The 22,652-nt window shown below is 42.3% G+C and overlaps 1 protein-coding gene across 1 annotated transcript in view; it reads left to right on the forward strand.

The window, feature by feature from the left end:
• Nucleotides 1–22,652, forward strand: part of tmx4 (thioredoxin-related transmembrane protein 4) — a 70,544-nt gene that overhangs the window by 28,096 nt on the left and 19,796 nt on the right. The window contains exon 2 of the mRNA XM_073051323.1: nucleotides 10,352–10,467. Within this exon, the coding sequence (XP_072907424.1) occupies nucleotides 10,352–10,467 (116 nt within the window). The remainder of the gene's footprint in view (nucleotides 1–10,351; nucleotides 10,468–22,652) is intronic.

The following is a 22,652-nucleotide window of genomic DNA, read 5'->3' on the forward strand; positions in this document are numbered from 1 at the left end:
ATCTCTGTTCTAAGTCTATTCTGAGGCAGCACTCTCTGGTCCTAGACTCTTACAGTATATGAAAAATCCTCTCCACTTCCACTCTAACTAGGCCTTTTAATCTTCGATAAATTTCAGTAGGATCTCTTCCCCCCACCACCCCCATTCTTCTAAGCTCCAGTATGTACAGACCCAGAGTTATCAAACATTCTTTATATGTTAACCCTTTTATTCCTGTGATCATTCTCATGAACCTCCTCCAGACCCTCTCCAATACCAGCTCACCCTTTTTAGATAAGGGCCTAAAACTGCTTACAACGCTCCAAGTGCAATCTGACCAAAGCCTTAAAAGGACTCAGCGTTACACCCATTGTTCTAGTCCTCTTAAAATGAACACTAACATTGCATTTCTCATCCTTACCACCAAGTCAGCCTGCAAGCTAACCTTTAAGGAATCTTGTATGGTGACTCTCAAACTGTTTGCACCTCTGACTTTTGAAGTTTCTCCCTTAGAAAATAGTCTTATCGCATTTTACCTTCTGCCAAAGTGCATGACCGTACACTTCCCTACACTATATTCCACCTACCAGTTCTTTGCCCATTTTCCCAATTTGTCTTAAGTCCTTCTGCAGACTCCCTGCTTCCTCAACGCTGCCTGTTGCACCACCTGCCTTCGTATCATCCACAAACTTGGTCACAAAGCCTTTATTTCCATCACACAAATCATTGACGTATAACGTAAAAAGAAGCGGTCCCAACACCAATCCCTGTGGAACACTGCTAGGTACCAGCAGCCGACCAGAAAATGCCCCCTTATTCCCACTTTTTGCCTCATGCTAGTCAGCCAATCTTCTATCTACATTGGTATCTTTCTTGTAATACCATGGGCTGTTATCTTGTAAAGCAGCCTCATGTACGGCACGTTGTCAAAGGCCTTCTGAAAATCCAAGTAAACAGCATCTACTGACTCTCCTTTGTCTATCCTGCCTGTTATTTTATCAAAGATTTCCAACAGATTTTTCAGGCAAGATTTCTCCTTAAGGAAACCATGCTGACTTGGGCCTATTTTATCATGTGCCTCCAAGGACCCTGATCCTCATCCTTAATAACAGGCTGCAGCGTATTCCAACAACTGAGGTTAGGCTAACTAGCCTATCATTTTCTTTCTTCAGCCTTCCTCCCTTCTGAAAGCGACGTTTGCAATTTTCCAATCCTCTGGAACTAGTCCAGAATTTAGGTGTTCTTGAAAGATCATTATTAATTTGTCCACAGTCTCTTCAGCTGCCTCTTTCAGAACCCTGGGATGTAGTCCATCTGGTCCAGGTGACTTGCCTACCTTTAGACCCTTCATCGTTGCAGTAGCAACTCATTCACTTCTGCCCCTGGCACTCTCAGACTTCTGGCATACTGATATTGTCTTCCATGGTGAAGACTGATGTGAAATACTTCGGTTCGTCCGCCATTTCTTTGTCCCCCATTGCTACCTCTCAGCGGTCTGATATATACTCTTGCCTCTCTTTTACTCTTCATATATCTTAAAAAAAACTTTTTTAAAATCCTCTTTTATATTATTGTCTAGCTTACCTTCATATTTCATAGAACCATAGAACGTTACAGCACAGAAACAGGCCTTTTGGCCCTTCTTGGCTGTGCCGAACCATTTTTCTGCCTAGTCCCACTGACCTGCACCTGGTCCATATCCCTCCATACACCTCTCATCCATGTACCTGCCCAAGGTTTTCTTAAATGTTAAAAGTGAGCCTGCATTTACCACTTCATCTGGCAGCTCATTCCACACTCCCACCAATCTCTGTGTGAAGAAGCCCCCTTAATGTTCCCTTTAAACTTTTCCCCTTTTACCCTTAGCCCATGACTGCTGTTTTTTTTTCTCCCCTAGCCTCAGTGGAAAAAACCTGCTTGCATTCACTCTATCTATACCCATCATAATTTTATATACTTATATCAAGTCTCCCCTCATTCTTCTACGCTCCAGGGAATAAAGTCCTAACCTATTCAACCTTTCTCTGTAACTCAGTTTCTCAAGTCCCAGCAACATCCTTGTAAACCTTCTCTGCACTCTTTCAACCTTATTAACATCCTTCCTGTAATTCAGTGACCAGAACTGTACACAATACTCCAAATTCGGCCTCACCAATGCCTTATACAACCTCACCATAACACTCCAACTCTTATACTCAATACTTTGATTTATAAAGGCCAATGTACCAAAAGCTTTCTTTACCTGTGACTCCAACAGTTTTTTGTATGATAACTGCTCTGCCCATAACTGCAAGTAATTGCAGAGACCTTTGGAGACAGAACTTGTCTTGCCATACTGTACCAGCTGCTGGGCTATTAACATGCAGGAGCAATGTGTGGTTAAGTGCCTTGCTCAAGGACACAACACGCTGCCTGGGCTCGAACTCACGACCTTCAGATTGCTAGTTCAACACCTTAATCACTTGGCCACATGCACATTCATCTTTTTTCTCCTTTTGACTTGCCCGCTAGGTGTCTGTTCGGGTTCTGTCATCCTATTCTTGCCCTGACAGGCACTTGGAGTAATCCGTAAATTGCTACTTTGGTGATCCTGCTCTTCATCCTCTGCCCTAACTTCCGATACTTATTGCACAGGACCTGTTCCCCTTTCTACCTAGGTTATTGGTGCCAATGTGCACTACGATTTCTGGCTGCTCACCCTCCCTCTTGAGAATAATCTGCAGCCTCTATGACATATATGTCAAACTCAAGGCCCGCGGGCCAAATCCGGCCCGCGGTGGAATTATCTTTGGCCCGCGAGATAATATCTAATTACTATTAAAGCTGGCCCCAGTAATCGAAGCGCCTGTGGCGTATGATATGGCTAATGCTGAGTTTATTCAGGTACCAGGTTTTCAGGGTTTTTAGTGTTTATTCGGCAGTCTTGCTCGGCAGTCTTCATAAGAAACAGAATTTGTAAAGTGAAACACTTTGTAGTTATAGCAGAGACTGAGACACATGAGAGCAGGCTGAGAAAACGGAGGCAACGAAAGCTGCGTTCGCATGCGTCCGACTGATCCGGCCCGCATGAAGCTGCATTTTGCTCAATCCGGCCCGTGACCTAAAATGAGTTTGACACCCCTGCTCTATGAGACGCCCTTAACTCGAGCATCTAGGAGGCAGCACCCCAACCTGGTGTCTCTTCTGAAGCCACAGGATCTCCTGTCTGTCTCCTAACTATTGAGTCTCCCATCACTTTCACTCTACCTGACTTTACCCTTCCCTGCTGAGCCTCAGAACTGGCCACAGTGCCACTAGCCTGGCTGTTGCTGTAGTGCTCTGATAGGTCATTTCCACACCTTCCCCGCCTCAAAGGTGTACACTTGTGGATGAGGGGACCATGTATGGACTGCTTACTCCGTAGGGCAACGAAATCGGGAGAGATGTATGTAATTCACAACCACCGGCATTGAGTTGGGTTTACTTTAAGAAGCTGGTCTGACATGATGACGTTGTTGCATAAGGAATTGCAGTGTGCTTTTGACTTTAGGTTTTGGAGCTCAATAAAATGTGTCATAGGTTTCATTAAACATAAGACGCCTCACTTTGTTTTATTTGCAAAAGCCTACAACTCTCCTTACTTCTCCTGGTGGTCACCCATCAACTATCTGCAGCTTGCACTCTGGGTGTGACCACCTCAGTAAAATGTCTTATCTAGGAGACAGACTTGAGTACATCCAGCTCCAGCTGCAGTTCTTTGACCTTGTCAGTCAGGAGCTGAAGTTGGATGCACTTCCTGTGGATGAGGCTGTTGAGTACCCTGCAATGCCGCATCTTGCAGGAGGAGTATTCCATAACCTTAAGTAAACTTGTACCTTTGGCTCTAACTTCTTAAGCTTAAGGTGTACAAGTGATCCCAAGTGACTTAGCACCCTTTCCTTCTGCCAGTTCTTGCCGAAGCCTGTTGAGTCAAGGCCTGACCACTCTAACACTGGCCCACTCCAGCAATGGCCTCTCTGATTACGGCTTCATTCTTTTTATTGGCCTTTGCAAAGTTACTAATAACCCAAGCAATCTTCAGCAGGTGAGTTCCAACAGGCTCTGGCTGCTTTTTAAACCTGGCGCGTAAAGTCTACAAGAAACTGTCTCCAACTCACTCCATGATCTCCCACTCTGCAGATGAGCTTTATGGGGAGGGGTAAAGTCAAACAGCATTGGACCAGGTTGTACTCTGCTGCTCATCAAACATCCATTTGCACCAATTTGACACTCATCACATTTTTCAAAAAAAAATTCCACCCATCCCAGTTGAGAATGTGAAGAGGGTAAGGGGTACATGTAGAAGAGGTGGGCGAGGGGCAAGTGTAGCAAAATATGTAGACAGGATCAGGGAAAGGATACGTCATTGGGGAAGTGTAGGAGAACAGGGAAGAGGTAGCTAAATTAAGATTCCAGACAGCATGTGGCAACCACAAAGAAGAGGAACCTTGCAACCAAAAGACAATGTTTGGCAAAGTATTTTGAGCTATTTACCTATTTCGAGTGTTTTGCTTGCGTCCATACCTATTCCAAGTATTACGCTTGCGTCTATGCTTATTCCGAGTATTTCGCGTGCTTAGCTATGCAATAGCCAATCAATTGATGAATTTGAATCGGTAGCCATATTTGTGAATGTAGTTCCCTGCTTTTGGGTATAAGTATGACCTCTGTGAACCGACAAATTGGGAGTTGGCTACCTTACGCCCGAAGTGCGTGGGGCTGCGAACTCCTCTCTGAATAAAAACTGTTTCAGAGGTAATTTTGTGTCTCTGGTGTTTTTCCTCAACTGAGCAGGTTAATAATTTCAGGTCGACAATTTGTGATCATGAAATGATCACTCAGTCACCTCCCACTGGATTCCACTACTCACCTACACACTGAGAGCAATTTTCAGAGGAGAATTAACCTACCAACTTGTACATTCTTTGGGATATGGGAGGAAGCTAATTTGAATCAGGTCCTTTATCACTGACGTATGTTATGAAATTAGTTTGTCAAAGCAGTATAGTGCAAAACATTAAAAAAAATTACTAGAAAGTTGTTTTGGTTTAAGATGGTGAAGCCAAATGACTACCCATTGGCAGCAAACAAAATAAAATATAACTCAATACTTCATTAATAACTTTTTATGGTCTCTTTATGGGTTCTTTGGGGTTCTTTGTTTTGTGGCTGCCGGTAAGAGAAGAATCTCAAGGTTGTATAATGTATCCATACTTTGATAATAAATGTACTTTGAACTTTGTAAATAGTGGAATAGAGAGGTGGTGTTCCTGGACTGTTCAGAAATCTGATGATGGAGGGGAAGGAGTTGTACCTAAAAGATGCTTAAGTGTGCGTCTTCAGGTTCCTGTACCTCTTTTCAGAGTGCAGGAATGAAAAGGGGGCATGTCTTGGATGGTGAGGGTCCTTAATGATGGATACTGCCTTGAGGTACCTCCTTTTGAAAATATCTTCAGTGGTGGGGAGGAAAGTGCATGAAAACAAGCAGACTGCACGTACAGGAGGTTAGGATCAAATCTGAGTCTCTAGAATTGAACCATTGAACCATGCTTGTGTTTGAAGAAAGTAACTATCAACACTGTTGGTAGAGGCAGTGTTGTTGAGTAACTTTGAGTTGTGGAAACATGGAAGGGCCAGTTTAGTTGTTGGTTATTAGATGTAGCTGATCTCAGCTCGTGCATACTGCAGGCTGTCTGTCTAGCACTGTCTTTGGGGGGAGGGGTGGGGGAGTAAATCAGTTGAAAGTTCATATTGCAACTAAAAATAACTAGGTGGTTTTATGTGGATGCCTGCATTTTTACATTTGCTTATACTTTACCAAAGTTTGCTGGAGGCAGTGAAATTGTAATACTTAATGTAGCAACACAGTGTTTTGTTAATGGAATAAATATGATTTCAGAATGAAGGAGCAGATAAATCTGCTGTAGCTGACTTCAATAAACTTTTTATTTTGCATGCTAGGGATCTGCGCTGAGTAGTGGTTACTTGTCTTAGACCTAAAAGGCTGGCTTACTTTCCTTCCAATTTTCCACATTAAAATTAGCCCGGCATAATTTGTGCAATTACAGGACTGCTGTTGCTTTGAGGGTTTTCATTAAAAACAAGCCACAACAGTTTTCTTTTTGGATAGCTGTTCCTTAAATTACTGTAAATTTTGAGTTAGCATACTATCTGGGTATTTTAAGAAAGCTTTTTTTTAAAGAAAAGAATGTTGGTGATGTTGTGGCATGTAATCTGCTGTAGCTTTTATACCACCAAGTAATAAAATTGGGCAAAGGAAAATTGACTGTTTATTGTTCAAAAATAAAAGTATACAGTGTGCGGATGTAGTATTTTCATGCGGAACATACAAAGCGCTGGAGGAACTCAGCAGGTCAGGCAACATCTAATGAGATGAATAAACAGAAGGCCGAGACCCTTCATCAGGATTTTAGCACATGTACATGTGGTTATACATTACCAAACTTTATTGGAGGCAATGAAATTGTTAATACATTACACGGCCACACAGTGCCTCATTAGTGGAATAAGTAGGATTTCAAATCTGGTTTTGAACTTTTTGTTTTCAGAATTGAAATTTACTGAAATGAAGGATGCCTTGTAGGCCCATGGGTTTGTATGCAGCTTTTTCACAGATGCTTTGAGTTGGTGAAGGCAGTAGGGTTTGAATTGGTGTAGTTGGGGCACTTTTGGACATCCCACCCAATGTAGTTGATGGAATGAAGTACATGGAACTATGTACGAGGCATTTGATGCAACTGTTCAGTGCAGGTCTTTGTATGAATTGAATACTTGTTCCTTCTCATTGTGCATGTTGTTGCTGTCATTCACGTCACTATCCAAAAATATGAGAAATGGAATAAAATTCTCCCGGAATTTACGTGAACAAAAACTAAATAAATAATTGCAGAATTTGTTTTTGTCAACTCAGGCTTCTTAAGCATGCGCAGATGACATGGTTTCATGTTATAAAATTGTGATATAGTCTATTTTCTAGGAATGCAACCTCCTGTAAAGTGAGGGTCAAATGTACCGTAGTTTTGTTTAGCTGTGACTTTTGTCAATATAGAACTTTAGAAATCTACAGCATGTTACAGGCCCTTCGGCCCACAACCTTGTGCTGACCATGTAGTGTACTGAAGAAACTGCGTAGGATATATTCCAATGCTTGCACATATTCAATTAAATTTATATCTGCCAAAAGTTCAGGATTATTATAGTCCTGATGAAGGGTCTCAATCTGAAACATTGACTCTTTATTCCTTTCCGTAAATGCTGCCTGACCCGCTGAGTTCCTCCAGCATTTTGTGTGTGTTATTCTGGATTCCCAACATCTGTAGAATCTTGTGTTTAGGCTTATTATACCTACATTTTTGCATAATTCCATGAGAAATGGGCAGTGACTTGCCAATTCTTTGTTGGAAGTCCGGCACAGTTGTTGTATTCTTGATTATTGAACCAGTTCAGAGTCCATTTTCCTCAATGTGGCTGTAACTGCTGTGAAAAACTGTTCCTTGACTATGGTGTCTGACTCTATAATGTTGCTCTTAATGACTCAGACTTCCATGGAAGAGTAGTTTGTTGCGTGAAGCATGACTGTGTTTCACCATTACAAAAATGTAACTTCTGAAGTAGGGGTGGCTTTATTTCAGGATATTATTCCAGCAAAATTGTACTTTTTAACATAATATCACTACTTTTATGGGCAATTATTCCATGCCCATAAACTACCAGGCATAACAGGCTTTAAATAATGGTGCCTTTCAGAAATTCATTGAAGTGAATAATCCAATAGTTGCAGTTATTTGTCTGCTCACAACTATATTCACTTAAAATTGGTGCTTGACAACACAGAAGCTGTAAATCTATTCCAATTTAACCTTTTAAAACTTATTTATGCAATTTTTATATGTTACTCATTAAAATTTCTATGTGAAACTGTGTAGAAAAATGAACTTGTGTTTTTAAGCAGAAGCAATTTTCTCTTGTATAATCTCCAGAACCTTGAGTATGAGCATAAATATGAGTATAAGTAGGTGTATATTTTCAAACTTTGTCCAATTTAAATGCACTCCTCAGCATTGGCTGACAATGAATTTTAAGCATGCCCACGATATTATTGAGTTAGCTTCATGCATATGGCTTAAAGTAATATTGTTTGTGAGAAATTGCTTCGCGTACTGTTCTGAATGAATGATCGTGATTTCACTTGATTGATGTGCTGTGGTCCAACAGCGGTTACCAAGATTTGTTGTGAAAGCCTCTTTGTCGCAATTGCTGGAAGTGATAAACAACTATTTGTGTTTTTATAGGGCCTTTAATTTAGCAAAATGTCCCACGATGATTAGTGCGCCGCATCCAAAATCCTGCACCAGGATACCTAAGGGGACACCAGGACATGGTGACCAGAGCCTAACCAGGATTAAACATTTTAAAGAATGTATTAAAGAATGGAAAAGAAGTAGAGGGATTCCGGAATAGAATTCTAGAGTTTGGTCAATGGTTTTTGGTGAATTGTCAGCATATCTTTTGTTCTGAAATCTGTCTTCTGCTTTGTCCGTTGTCAGGTTTCAGATCAGAGTGCTGGAGAGATGCATTCTTATGGACTGCACAGTTGTGCCGCCTTACTCTGGGTTAACTACTCTACATATAAATATATTCAGTGTATTAATTCTTGCACGCAATCCATTAATGTTTTTATCTGTCAGTAATTCAGGTTTGCTAAATAAATAATTTAAACTTAACATTTCCATCAGATGCTGGTGCTGATGGAAGATTTCTTTCTGTTTTTCTGTTATTGAAAGTCATGAGGAATGGTCATTGTCCTGATTTGGGAATCCAGAGTGCTTGGTGTGGGTGTAACTTCTAGCATTTGAAGCACAGAAGATCACGAGCAGGCCAGTGAATCAGAGGGATCTTGATTGGTTGCAGTGTTAGAGAACTACTGAGATATGGCTGAGCTAGGTGATTCCTCTTGTTGAATGTAGTTGAAGGTCATCTACCTCCTGTAGCCAAGGTGCAATTCGGTGCTTCGAGGAGTTCCTCAGTAATGCATCGTTCTTTGGTCATAGGCTAGTTTCTCTTGTAAGGTTACCAGTCTTCTGCAGTCCTCGTGTGTTGTCAGCTTGAACAAGATGGTTGGTGGAGCTTGTACACGTGCTGCATCGTCAGGATTTTCCAACGTGTACCTCCCTCCCCATATGCTGCACATACTTTGGTCATGAGCAGCAGTAAAGCTTTGTCTCTGATGTACCCCAGTCAGAAAGCATGGAAATTATTTCCAGTTGCGTCCCCTGTTAGACGACTGTCACGTTAAGTATCAGCCAAGAGGAGTAGCAGGTGAATCATCAGAGAGGAGAGGAAATTGAAAGGTACAGAATAGACTGGAACATTAATCAAAAGCACAGTTGGAGATTTAAGTATTAACCTTGTGGTGAGCAGCTTTTTAAAGAGGAAATGTTCTAATCATTTTTTCTTTATCCTACTTGGGGTTTGGTCAGGTTTGGGCTTACTAAGTATCTTGGCAAGGATTTACTTTTAGTCATTTCTACTGGTGCAGATCTTATCTTCTCTCTATAGAAGCACCAAAAGGCACATGGTTATCAAGTAACCGACTAAGTAAATTACATACTAATTCTCAGATCTGGGATTCAGATAAGGAGCTAATGTGATTGCAAAGCATATTAAATTTATTCTCAGCAATTTTTTATCGCTTTAATTTCTCTTTGAAGCATGTCACCTTCTAACTGTGGGTTTTGAATTGTGGACAGTGTGTCCTCAATACTTGCAGCTCCTTCCTGTTCGTTCACCTTTGACACATCTTTTTTAAGGATTTTGCTTTTCTCTTTAATCCTGCCGAGGAGGCTGAGTTATAAAGTTATATAGTTATAAAGACTAGGGCTTCATCAGTCTCCTGTGTTCCAAGGAATAGAGGTGCACAGACAGACAGGGTGGAAGCACTTAATCTTTTTCCCAGGAAGGAGATGCTAAAAACAAGAGGGAAGAGGTTTAAGATCAGAGGTGAGAGATTTAAAAATGACATGGTGGGGCGGGGGGAGAAGAAGCAGTTTCTTTACACAAAGGATTGAAGTGTCTTTGAAATGAGCTGCCAGAAATAGTGGTTGAGGTGGGCACATTAGCAGCATTCAACCACCATCTAGGTAAGTACATGGTCAGGAAGTGCTCAAAGGGCTGTGGGGCCAAATACAGGCAGGTTAGATTAGCTTGTCGAGCAACACAGTGGGCCTGGACAAGATGAGCGGAAGAACCGCACGCTGTATGACCCTTGACATTGGATTTTTGTTCTTAAAAAAATTCCGCTTGTGAACTGTTTTGCTTTCCTTTCACTCTGCAGCCATGCTCCGTGGTGTCCAGCCTGCAAGCAAATCCAGGCTGATTGGGAAGACCTTGGAAAATCCTGTGAGGAACTTGGCATCCATGTGGGAAAGGTAGATGTCACTCGGGAGCCAGGTACGCTGATAGAAGCCCTTCATATCTCCATAATTTTTTTAATGCATTCTTGAACCTATAATATGCATCATATTTAATTTCTTACCATATCTTCCTAACATTGTCAATTATTTAGTGCAAGGTAAACAGAATGTTAAACCACAACATTATGTAATAGTGCAGCCTCAGCATTCTCTGTATGTAATATTTAATTCAAGTATTGTCTCTGATTTTAAGACTATAAGACATAGGAACAGAATTAGGCCATTCAGCCCATTGAGTCTGCTCCGCCATTCCATCATGGTTGATCTGAGATCCCACTCAACTCCACACACTTGCCTTTTGACTATTCAGAAAACTATCAACTTCCGCCTTGAATATACCCACGGTCTTGGCCTCCACCGCAGAGCATTCCACAGACTTGCTATTCTATGGCTTAAAAAAAAAATCCTCCTTACCTCTGTTCTAAAGGGTTGTCCCTCAATTTTGAGGCTGTGCCCTCTAGTTCTGGCTACCCCCACCATAGAAACATCCTATCTAGTCCTTTCAGCATTTAGTGGGTTTCAATGAGATTATCCCACATTCTTCTAAATTCCAGTGAGTATAGGCCTAAAGCCTCCAAATGCTCCTCATATGTTAACCCCTTCATTCCTGGAATTATCCTTGTGAACCTCCTCTGGACTCCCTCCAATGACAGCACACCCTTTCTGAGATATGGGGCCCAAAACTTGACAATACCCCAAGTGTGGCTTGACTAGTGTCTTATAAAGACTCAGCATTATCTCCTTGCTTTTATATTCTATTCCCTTTAAAATAAATGCCAACATTACATTTACCAAAGACTCAACCTATAAATTAACATTCTAGGAGTCTTGCATAAGGACTCTCAAGCCCCTCTGCACCTCTGATATTTGAACCTTCTCCCCTTTATGTAATAGTCCGCACTATTGTTCATTTTACCAAACTCCATTATCATACATTTCCCAACACTGTATTTCATCTGCCCATTCTTCCAATTTGTCTAAGTCCTGCCACAATTGCATTGTTTCCTCAGCAATCCCTACCCCTCCACCTGTCTTCATATCATCCGCAAACTTTGCCACAAAGCCATCAATTCCATTATAAAAATCAGTGACAAACAATGTAAAAAGCAGCAGTCCCAAAACTGACCCTTGAGGAATACCAGTAGTCACCGGCAGCCAACCAAAAAAGACCCCTTTTATCCCCTCGTTGCCACTTGTCTGTCAGCCATTCCTCTATCCATGCCAGTATCTTTTCTGTAACGTCATAGGATTTTTATCCTGTTAAGTAGCCTCATATGTGGCACTTTATCAACCACCTTCTGAAAATTCAAGTAAATGACACCTACTACCTCTCCTTTATCCACTCTATTTGTTACTTCCTCAAAGAATTTTAACGTATTTGTCAGGCAAGATTTCCCTTTACAGAAACTATGCTGACTTTGACTTATTTTATCATCATTCTCCAAGTAACTCAATACCTCTTCCTTAATAATGGACTCTGACCTTTTCCCAACCACTGAGGTTAGGCAAACTGCCCTATAATTTCCTTTCTTTTGGCTTGTCTCCTTCTTGAAAGAGTGGAGCGACATTTGCAACTTTTTGGTCCTCTGGGACCATGCCAGAATCAAGTGATTCTTGAAAGGTCGTGACCAAAGCATCCATATCTCTCCAGAAACCTCTTCCAGAACTCTGGGATGTAGTCTGTCTGGCCCAGGTGACTCATCCACCTTAAGACCTTTGAACTTTTTCCTTTGTAATAGCATAAGCATTCACTCCTGCTCCTTGACACTCACAGACCTCTGGCACACTGGTGTGTTTTCCACAGTGAAGACAGGTACAGTTCATCTGCCATTTCTTTGTCCCCCATTGCTACCTCACCAGCATCATTTTCCAGTGGTCCAATATCAACTCTCATCTCCCTTTTACTCTATATAACTGAAAAACTTTTGGTATCCTACTTTATATTACTGGCTAGTCTGTCCTCATATTCCATCTTTTTCCTTCTTGTAGCTTTTTTAGTTGCCTTTTGCTGGATTTTAAAAGCTTCCTAATCATCCAACTTCTCACTCACTTTTGCTACCTTAAATGCCCTTTCCTTGGCTTTTATGCAGTCCTTAACTTCCTTTCTCAGCCACAGTTGCCAACCCCTACCATTTGAAAACTTCTTCCTCTGTGGGACATATCTCTCTTGTGCCTTATGAACTATTCCCAGAAACTTCAGCCATCACTGCTCTGCTGTTGAGCAAGCTCCTCTCTCATGCCTCTGTATTCCATTGCGATACTGATATATGTGAGTTATCCTTCTCCATCTCAGACTGCAGTATGAATTCAATCATATTATGGACGTTGCCTACTAAGGGTTCCTTTACGTTAAGCTCCCGAATAAGATCTGGGTTATTATGTAACACCAAATCTTAGATGACCTTTCCCCGAGTAAGCTCAATCACAAGCTGCTCTTAAGAGCCGTTTTGTAGTTATTCAAGAAATTCCCTCTCTTGCAATCCAACACCTACGTGATTTTCCCAATTCCCCTTGCGTATTGGTCCCCCATTACAATCGTGTCATTACATGCCTTTTCCAGCTCCCTTTTCAATCTCAACCCCACATCTTGGCTACTGTTTGGAGGCCTAAATATGATCGCATTAAGGTTTTTTTTTCAACCCTTGCAATTTCTTAACCTCACCCACAACGATTCAACAATTTCTGACCCTATGTCTGCTCTTTCTAAAGATGTAATTCCATCTCTTACCAACAGAGCCACACCAGCGCCTATGTCTTCATGCCTGTCCTTTCGATACAGTGTATATCCTTTGATGTTAAGCTCCCAACTATGGCCTTCTATGAATTTTGCTTCTGTGGTACAATCGAAATCTTTGCTCTGTCAGCATTTGTACCCAATCATTGGCTTGTCCTTCCTTACATTCACGTTACATCCATCATCTACTTGTAAACCCGCAGGCTCATTCTCCGCTCTATCATACTGGTTCCAATCCCCCTGCCATATTAGTTCAAAGCACTTCCGACAGTGCTATTAAATCTGCCTGGAAGAATTTTGGTCTCCCTCGGATTCAAGTGCAACCCATCCCTTTTGTACAGGTCCCACCTGCCCCAATTATCCAGAAATCTGAATCCTTGACCCATGCATTTATCTGCCATCTCATTCTATTTCTATGCTCACTGCTTCGTGGCTCAGGCAGCAATCCTGAGATTACTACCTTTGAGGTTTTGCTGCTCACCTTCCTTCCTAACTCCCTATATTCTTTTTTTTCCCCAAGGCCGCCTCCATTTTTCTTCCTACATCATTGGTACCAATTCGTACCGTGACTTCTGGCTGCTCACACATCCAGAAACTTCTCAGACCCTGGACCCTGGGAGGCAAACTACCATTCGTGTTTCCTTTTCATGTTCACAGAATTGCATATCTGTCCCCCTGACTATAGAGTTCCCCGTTACTGCTGGCATCCTCTTCAGTTCCCTAATCTTATGAGCCACAGGGCCAGACTCTGTGCTAGAGGCACGGATGTTGTTGCTTCCCCCAGGTAGTTTCCCCCCCCACCCCAAACAGTACTCAGAATAGAGTACTTATTGTTGAGAGGGACGGCCTCAGAGGTGCCCTCCACTCTCTGATGTTCCCCCTTCCCTCTCCAGACAGTCACCCATTTATCTGTCTCCTGCAGCCTTGGGGTGACTATCTCCCTTTAGCTCCTGTCTATCAGTACTTCACTTTCCCTAACAAGCCGAAGGTCATCGAGCTGCAGCTCCAGTTCCCTAATAGTCTCTGAGGGGCTGTGTTTTGATACGCCTGGTGTAGACGTGGCCATCGGGGAGACTGGGAGTCTCCTGAAAATCCCACATCTGGCACCCAGCTCTGTAGGCATACCTCCTATTCTCTCAAGATTTAAATAAGGAATGATCTTGCACGCTCAATGTGCCTCTGCCTGTTCAAGCCGAAACCCTGTTTGAGCCAAAGCCTTACTACTCTGCCTCCGCTGACGACCACTCCGCTTGGCGGTACCTCTCTTTTGTGGCGCAGTGGCATCAGCGCCAGACTCCAGAGTGAAGGCTCCCGAGTTTGAATCCAAGTTGGGCCACCCCCGGGCATGCTTTCCATCTGTGCCGGGTTGAGCGTCGACCTAGCCACTCGGCCTCGTAAAAAATACAAGGGTCGAACCAGGAACATTCATATCATGACCTGGTTAATCCAAAAGGAGACCAGTCCTGACACCACACGCCAGACAAGAATGGCTGACTGTCTAGTGTGACATGCTAAAAAAAACTTCTCTTTTATAGAGACTGGGTACTCCATTGAAAATCTTTGTTGAACTTGCGCGGGAACGATCCTGTTGCGTCTGCACAGTACTCCAATTTCGAAATTATTATTCAGATAATATGTGTGTATTTTATGTTTATTTCTATTCGTTTCTACCTGGTAGAAATGACGCCTGTGTATAATTAATAGGGGGGGAGGTGAGAGGAGTCTTTCAAAGCTGCTGTTTCTTTATGAGGGAGGTTTGCATTGCTGGTCAATAGATTATTGTAATCGCAGCTTGACTCAAGTCATTTATAGCAAGGAGGAAGAGTGCAGGAAGGGAAGACTGAGATCATTCCGGCGATTGAGAGCTCCAAAGTGACACTAATGATTAACAATGTACATTAATTAGACTTAATTTCAGATGTCTGTGAAAGAGCCGGTGTTATAAATATAGAAGATGTGTCCTTCACGGCATTGGGTTGATTCATAATATTCTGCAACCCAAGGAGTAGTTTTGTGATAAAGTCATTGCGACAAAAAAACAGCCTCTCAGTCCACCTCGTCGGTGCCAATTATCGGGTATCCCTCACACAGCTACACCAGCGTCACTTCTTTTCTCACATTCCCGTCAACTCCACTCCCAATTCTCCCGCTGCCAAGCAACACTTGGGGCACATAGCGTACAATCTGTGTTGTCTTTGGCACATAGGAGGGAGGAAACCTGCGGTATGTGCAAACTCCACCCAGGGAGCGTCGGAGATTTGAAGCCAGGTCTTTGCAGCTGCAGGAAACATGACTGCCAGTTTGCACACGGCATGCCCCAGTGATCAAATCAATGTGCTAATGACCAGAAAATATAGTTTGGTGTTTAATAATTGAGGGATAAATATTTGCCAGGACTCCAGGGATAATTCCCATGCTTTCTGTGATACAGAGCCTTGCAGAGAGGTGCTAAGCTGAAATTCCTAATTTAAATTAGTTGGTTAATTAGAAAATGAGTTTTCCCAGTGCTGTCCTTTGTAAATTGTTTGTATCAAGAATAACATCCTTGGTAGATAGTGTCATTTAAATATGTTAATTGGATCCTATTTTCACTTTCTCATTAAAATAGTTGTCATTGACTTGAAGACTGAGACAGATGTACAGTATCACCATATTGCTGTGTTTGTGAGAACTGTATGTCCATTAACTTCATTAAGTTTATTACGTGCCAGAGAGATTGTCTGGAAATTTATTGTGGTTAGTTGCTATATCTCAAACTGAACTCCATGTTTTATCTACCTTAAATCTGTACGAACTGTGGTTTAGGAACAAATTGTTCCTTTTATTTATTAGTTGAAATGATACTTAAATCCTGATGTCCCATATATGTCTGTTTTGAGGTTAAAAAGTTTGAAGAATACAGCTGTTGTGAGGAGCTGGTTTTGTCAAGCCCTTGCAGTATTTTTATTCTTTGTTGACAAGTGACTGGAGCCAATCAACCAATAGGATGAGCTCAGAATGAGCACATGACTGGTGTGGCTAATTGATACATGGATAAATAGATACTTTATTGATCCCAAAGGAAGTTACAGTGTCAAAGTAGCATTACAAGTTCACAGATGTACAATGTTAGAAGAGAAGTAAGAAGAATAAATAAAAATAAGCTATTTTAAACAGTCTAACAGGAGAGGGTAATCACTTCCCCGGCTATAGGTTGACTCATTATAGAGCCTAATGGCCGAGGGTAAGATTGAACTCATATGGCACTCTTTGGAGCAGTGCAGTTGTCTTAGTTTATTACTAAAAGTGCTCCCCTGTTCAGCCAAGGTGGGATGCAGAGGGTGAGAAACATTGTCCAGAATTGCCAGTATATTCCATATATTCCATAGGGTCCTTTGTTCCTCCACAGTCTCCAGTGTGTCCAGTTTGACTCCTATAACAGAGCCAGCCTGTCTACTCAGTTTATTGAGCCTGATAGTATCACCCGTGTTGATGCCATTGTCCTGCGTAGAAGATTGTACTGGTGACAACAGACTGGTAGAATATGTGAAGGAGAGCCTCCAAAGGACCTCAGTCTCCTCAGGAAGTAGAGGCATCTCTGGCCCTTCTTGTACACAGCATCTGTGTTGCTGTTCCAGTCTGTCATCCAGATGCACCCCCAAGTACTTGTAGGTCCTCATCACATCCACGTCCTCACCATCAATACTAGCGGGGAGCTGTGCAGGCTTAGTCTTCCTCAAGTCCATCACTTTCCTCTTTCTCTTACTGATGTTGAGCTACAGATGATTCAGCTTGCACTATTGGACAAAGTCCTCTACCAGGACCCTTGATTACAATGGTTGAGCAAAAGCTGTAGTTGGATGGGCAGCAAGTACCATTCCATTCCATTCTGCCATTCCAATCCTGTTAGCTAAAGCTCCCTTACACCTGAAATGGTCCTGAAGAAAGCTCTCAGCCTGCAACGTCGGCTGTCTATCCGTTTCCGAAGATGCTGCCTGACCTGCTGAGTTTCTCCAGCACTTTGTTTGTGTTGCTTTAGACAGGACATCAGTTTAGTTTCTCCTTTCATCAGTGGCGCTGAGCTCTCGCCTTTGTTAATGGCTGCGCCAGCCTTGTGGCACTGGAACTCAAGGCAGGGGAAGATTTGTTCGGACTTGGCTACCAATATCTTCCAATTAACCGTTGCACCAGTGTAAACCTATAGAACTCATTGAAAGTCTTAGGCACACTGACTGTATATAGTTCCCTCAGATATTTGCACCGTACTGTAGGTTTCCACTGGGTGCTCCGGTTTCCTCCCACACTCCCAAAACCTGCTGGTAGGTTAAACGGCGATTGTAAATTACCCTTGGTGTAGGTCAATGGCAAAAGAATAAAACAGGAGTTGATGAGCATATGTGAGGAAGAATTGCAGGGAAATGAGAGATGGAATGGGATTCTCTTGGGAGTTAACATGGATCCAATGAGCTGAATGGCTTCTCTCTGTGTCATTATAAATATTTCTGTGACTGTCCTTGAACTTTCCCAGCCTTCACTATCTCTAGGCTTCCTCCCACATAAGCACAGTTGTCTACTAGAGTATTGCATTGGCAGGGCACAAAACCATTATGTGGACTGTCCCATGCTAAAGATAGATGTATCTTTTGGGAAAAGGGGAAGGGAGAGGGAGGGAAGTGGGAAGCACCAGAGAGACATTCTGTAATGATCAGTAAACAAATTGTTTGGAGTTAAATGACTTTTCCTGGTGTCTCAGGGATGGGTGTGTCTGCACCTGCACAGTGCTCCCACCCCCCCCAACCCTGGCATTCCTTCTTTGCCACCTGTCCCACACCCCTCTTGTGGCACTCTACCCTTGTCATTCCCAATATCCTTTGTTCCCGCCAGATTTACAAACTCGCTGTCTGCTCCATGTTGACAAATACAGTTCTGTGCAAAAGTCTTAGGTATAATAGCTAGGTGTACGTGCCAAAGACTTTTACACAGTACTGTACATGGATGCTGGAGAACATGCAAACTCCACGGGGCAGCACAGGAAGCTAAGATGGAGCCTTGTTTGCCTGAAGCTGTGGGCTGTGAACCAGCAGTGCTAACTGCTGCTCCACTGCCCTGCTGGAAGTTGGACAGTTGCATCTTGTTAAAGGTTGCTCAGCAGCAAGTTGTAAACCTGTGACATCAGGGGCAGCGAGAGAACAGGAACACAACCACGTACTGCTTCAACTTCAAAGCCCCTACCATCCTGACCAGGAAAAGTAACAGCCATTCCTCCTTTACTACTGAAACTTCCTTCCCAAAAATACAGTGGGCTTTAATTTGCAATGAAATAGTTTGTTGTTCCTATTCATATTTTGTGGCGCATCAGGCAGCACCTTTTGCTGTCTCCTTAGCATTCGTCTGTTTTTTCCGAGACTGAGTTGCTAGCTCGACACTCAATCCAGCACGGTAAGTGTGCAAGGAGGCAGCTGGATTTGAACCCTCGCCTCGAAGTCCAGTGCTGATACCACTATGCCACTGGCCGCCTACTGCAGTAAAGTGGTTCTGTGCAGTAGCTGATCACCAGCTTCACAGGAACAGTCCAGAGTTGTCTTACCAGCAATGCACACATCTTAAATATAACTGCAGCATGGGCAGCTGCTGGTCTCCCATACAACCCTGTCCAGGCCTGCGTCCTGGAAACTTTCCAAGGCGCATATCCATGGTCTCTCGAGACTAATGGATGCCTACCTATCTATCTATGTTGACTGTCCTATGTTTTTTTCTGGGCATAATGTTTATTATAAATTACTACACATTGCACATTTAGACGGAGACATTACGTAAAGATTTTTACTCCTTGTGAAGGACGTAAGTAATAAAGTTGGTTCAATTCAATTCATTTCCTCCCTGAAAATGCAACATAATGCGAGCAATTTAACAGTTCTGGAGGACCAAACTTCTCTTAACTCATTGTGTATGCAGTTTAGGTGGAAGAGAAATCCTTGCATCTGCATTTTCTGTGAAGCCCTTAAATTCTTCTAATTAGCTTTTGGAAGAAAGATAATGTGGCCACCTTTCCTTCAATAAAATGGTACCTGTGTTTTGCATTTTGAGCAAGATAAGTTGTTTTTTCCCCCCCCATCTGAAGGAGGGAAAACAAGAGTCATAAAATTACACAGCCCATCCACAACTTGTTTCACCTTTTGTTTGTCGGTTCCTGCCTCACCCATGCCCTCATCTTTAAGTCAGTAACCTTCGTTCTACACTCTGAATCCTGAAGTAGGGCCTTGATTATTTCTTTACCACCTCTGGCGCTGCCTGATCTGCTGAGTCCCTCCAACAATTTGTTATTATTTTGCTACAGAAGGGGGTTTCTCGGCTCACAATGCCCATGAAAACCTTCTGCACAAATCCCACTTGTTTGTACTAGGACTACATCTTTGTGTAAAGCCGGTCTGTAAAATCTTTGGTACTGACGACAGGAATGACCTGTTTGTAAAGACACATGGATGATAGAAAAATAGAGGGATGGGTTGGATTGATCTCAGAGTAGGTTAAAAGGTCGGCATAACATCGTGAGCCAAAAGGTTGTGTTGTAATATTCTTTGTTCTGTCAACCAGTCATATGCAAATGGGTTTTCCTTTTCTTAATTTTACCTTTTCTGAGTGTATGTTGGGCTGATCTTAGCCTCCAGAACAGAAGAGGTACAAAGTGACTCCATGTGCATTTAATTATTAAATTGAAGCAGCATATTTTACAGGAGCTCTCTGTAATCTCAGAAAGTTGATTTTGTTCCCAGGCCTATCAGCTTTAGAGCTCAGTTTGCTATGAGGGGAGGGGGTAAGCATTGTGGTTTTTTGCAGTAATGTCTTGTTTTGCAGAGTCTTTTTCTTTATTGTATAATTTTATGTATATGTGTTTGAGCCTGTGTGCCTGTGATACTGCTGGAAGACAGTTTTTCATTGAACCTGTACCTCGCTATACTTGTGCATCTGACAACAAACTCAATTTATTAATCCTAAATGATGCAAACCTGATTCACAACGTTCCAGTTTTCCAATGTAATTGCACCACCTAGTGGAATGGGTATATAATCCTTTGGTTGACTGATCTGAAGGGATCCAGTCTTGTTATCTTGCTTATAATTTCCTGTAGATCTAATCCCAGAAAGATACTGTCGTGAAACCAGTATTTTAGCTTTACTGGGAGCACACTTTTCTCTTGCCTTGGAAGAACTTTGAGCTGAAAGCAAATAAGCTCATTGACCCACTGTACCTTTTTTGTGCAAGTCATACTGAAAAATCATTTTGCAGATATCCTGAATTGTTTGTGCCAATTTCGTGTTCTGGGCCAGTGAGGGGGAAAAAGGACTGCGAAAATTGGAGTGTGTTTTAACATACTCTGAAAGTCATTTCTCCCTTTCATCATCACTGCACACGTCATAACCCTGTGTGATGTGAACGGTGCCCAAAAATTAGCCCAGAATGCTTTGATCTGTCATCTTTATTTCCCCATTGCAGTAAGATCATTTTTGTGAATCCTCCTCTGGACTATCTCCAATACCAGCACATCCTTTCTTAGATAAGGGACCCCAAACTGCTTTCAATATTCCAAATGCAGTCTGATCAATGTCTTATGAAGCCTTAGCATTACATCCTTGCTTTTGAATTCTAGTCCTCTCAAAGTGAATGTTAACATTGCATTTACTTTCCTTACCATTGACTCAACCTGCATTAACCTTTAGGGACTCCAGCATGAGGACTCCCAAGACCCTTTGTGTTTCCTGAGTTCTGAATTTTCTCCCCATTTGCAAAATGGTCTATGTCTTTATTCCTTGTGCCAAAGTACATGACCATGCATTTCCCTACACTATATTTCAACTGCCAGTTTTTTGCCTATTCCCTCAATTTGTCCAAGTCCTTCTGTAGACACTCTGCTTCCTCAACGTTATCTGCCCTTCCATCTATCCTTGTAAGCTCTGCAAACTTGGCCTGAAAGCCATTAATTCCTTCATCCAAATCATTGACATACAATACGAAAGGAGTGGTCCCAACACCAACCCCTGTGACACACCTCTCGTCAGCGGCAGCCAACCAGAAAAGACCCCCTTTATTCCCACTCTTTGCCTCCTGTCAGTCAGTCAATCTTCTACCCATTCTGGTACCTTTCCTGTAATACCATGAGCTCTAATTTTGTTAAGCAGCCTCATGTGCAGTGCATTGTCAAAGCCCTTCTGAGAATCCAAATGAACAGCATTCACTGACTTTCCTTTGTCCATCTTGTCTGTTATTTCCTCAAAGAATTCCAACAGATATGTAAGGGAAGATTTCCCCTGAAGAAAACCATGCTGACTTTGGCCTACTTTATCATGTACCCCCAAATACCTTGAAACCTCATTCTTTAATTATTGTCTCCAACAACTTTGTAACCACTGAAGTCAGACTATTTGGCCTATAATTTCTTTTCTTTTGCCTCCCTTCCTTCTTAATGAGTGGAATGACATTTGCAATTTTCCAGTCCTCAGGAACTGTTCCGGAATCTAGTGATTCCTGAAAGATCTGTACTAATGCCTCCATAATCTCCTCAGCCACATCTTTCAGAACCCTGGGTTGTAGTCCATCTGGTCCAGACAACGTATCTACGTTCAGACTTTTCAACTTCCCAAGCACCTTCTACTAAGTAATGGCAACAACATTCACTTCTGCCCCCTGACGTTCTCGCATCTCTGGCATTCTGCTCGTGTCTTACACAGTGAAGACTGTTGCAAAATATTTATTTAGTTCCTCTGCCATTTCTCTGGCCCCCATTACTACCTCTCCAATGTCGTTTACCAGCAGTCTGATATCTATTTCATGCTCGCCTCTCCTTTACTCATCATATATCTGGGGAAAAAAAAACTTTATTTAGTCCTCTTATATTATTGGCTAGCTTATCTTCATATTTCATTTTTTCCTCTCTTTGTCTTTTTAGTTGCCTTCTGTTCATTTTTAAAAGCTTCCCAACGTTCCACCTTCTCACTAAATTTTTCTATATTATTTGCTCTCACTTTTTCTTTTACTCTGTCTTTGAGTTCTCTTCTCAGCCATGGTTGCCTTACCCTCCCTTTAGAATACTACTTCATTTTTGGGATGTATCTGTCCTGTGGCTTCCGAATTTCTCCCAGAAACTCTAGTCATTGCTGTTCTGCTATCGTCCCTGCTTGTGTCCCCTTCTAATCAGCTTTGACCAGCTCGTATTGCATGTCCCTGTAATTCCATTTTTTTCCCACTGTAATATGGATACCTCTGATTTTAGCTTCTCCATTTCAAACTGCAGGGTGAATTGTATCGTATTATTATCACTGTCTCCTAAGGGTTCCTTTTCCTTAAGCTTTCTAGTCAAATTTGAGTCATTACATAACACCCAGTCCACAATTGCTGTTTCCTTGGTAGGCTGAACCACAAGCTGCTCTAAAAAAGTCGCCTTTCTATGAATT

Source organism: Hemitrygon akajei, chromosome 7 (genome assembly GCF_048418815.1).
Source record: "Hemitrygon akajei chromosome 7, sHemAka1.3, whole genome shotgun sequence".
NCBI classification, from domain to species: Eukaryota; Metazoa; Chordata; class Chondrichthyes; order Myliobatiformes; family Dasyatidae; genus Hemitrygon; species Hemitrygon akajei.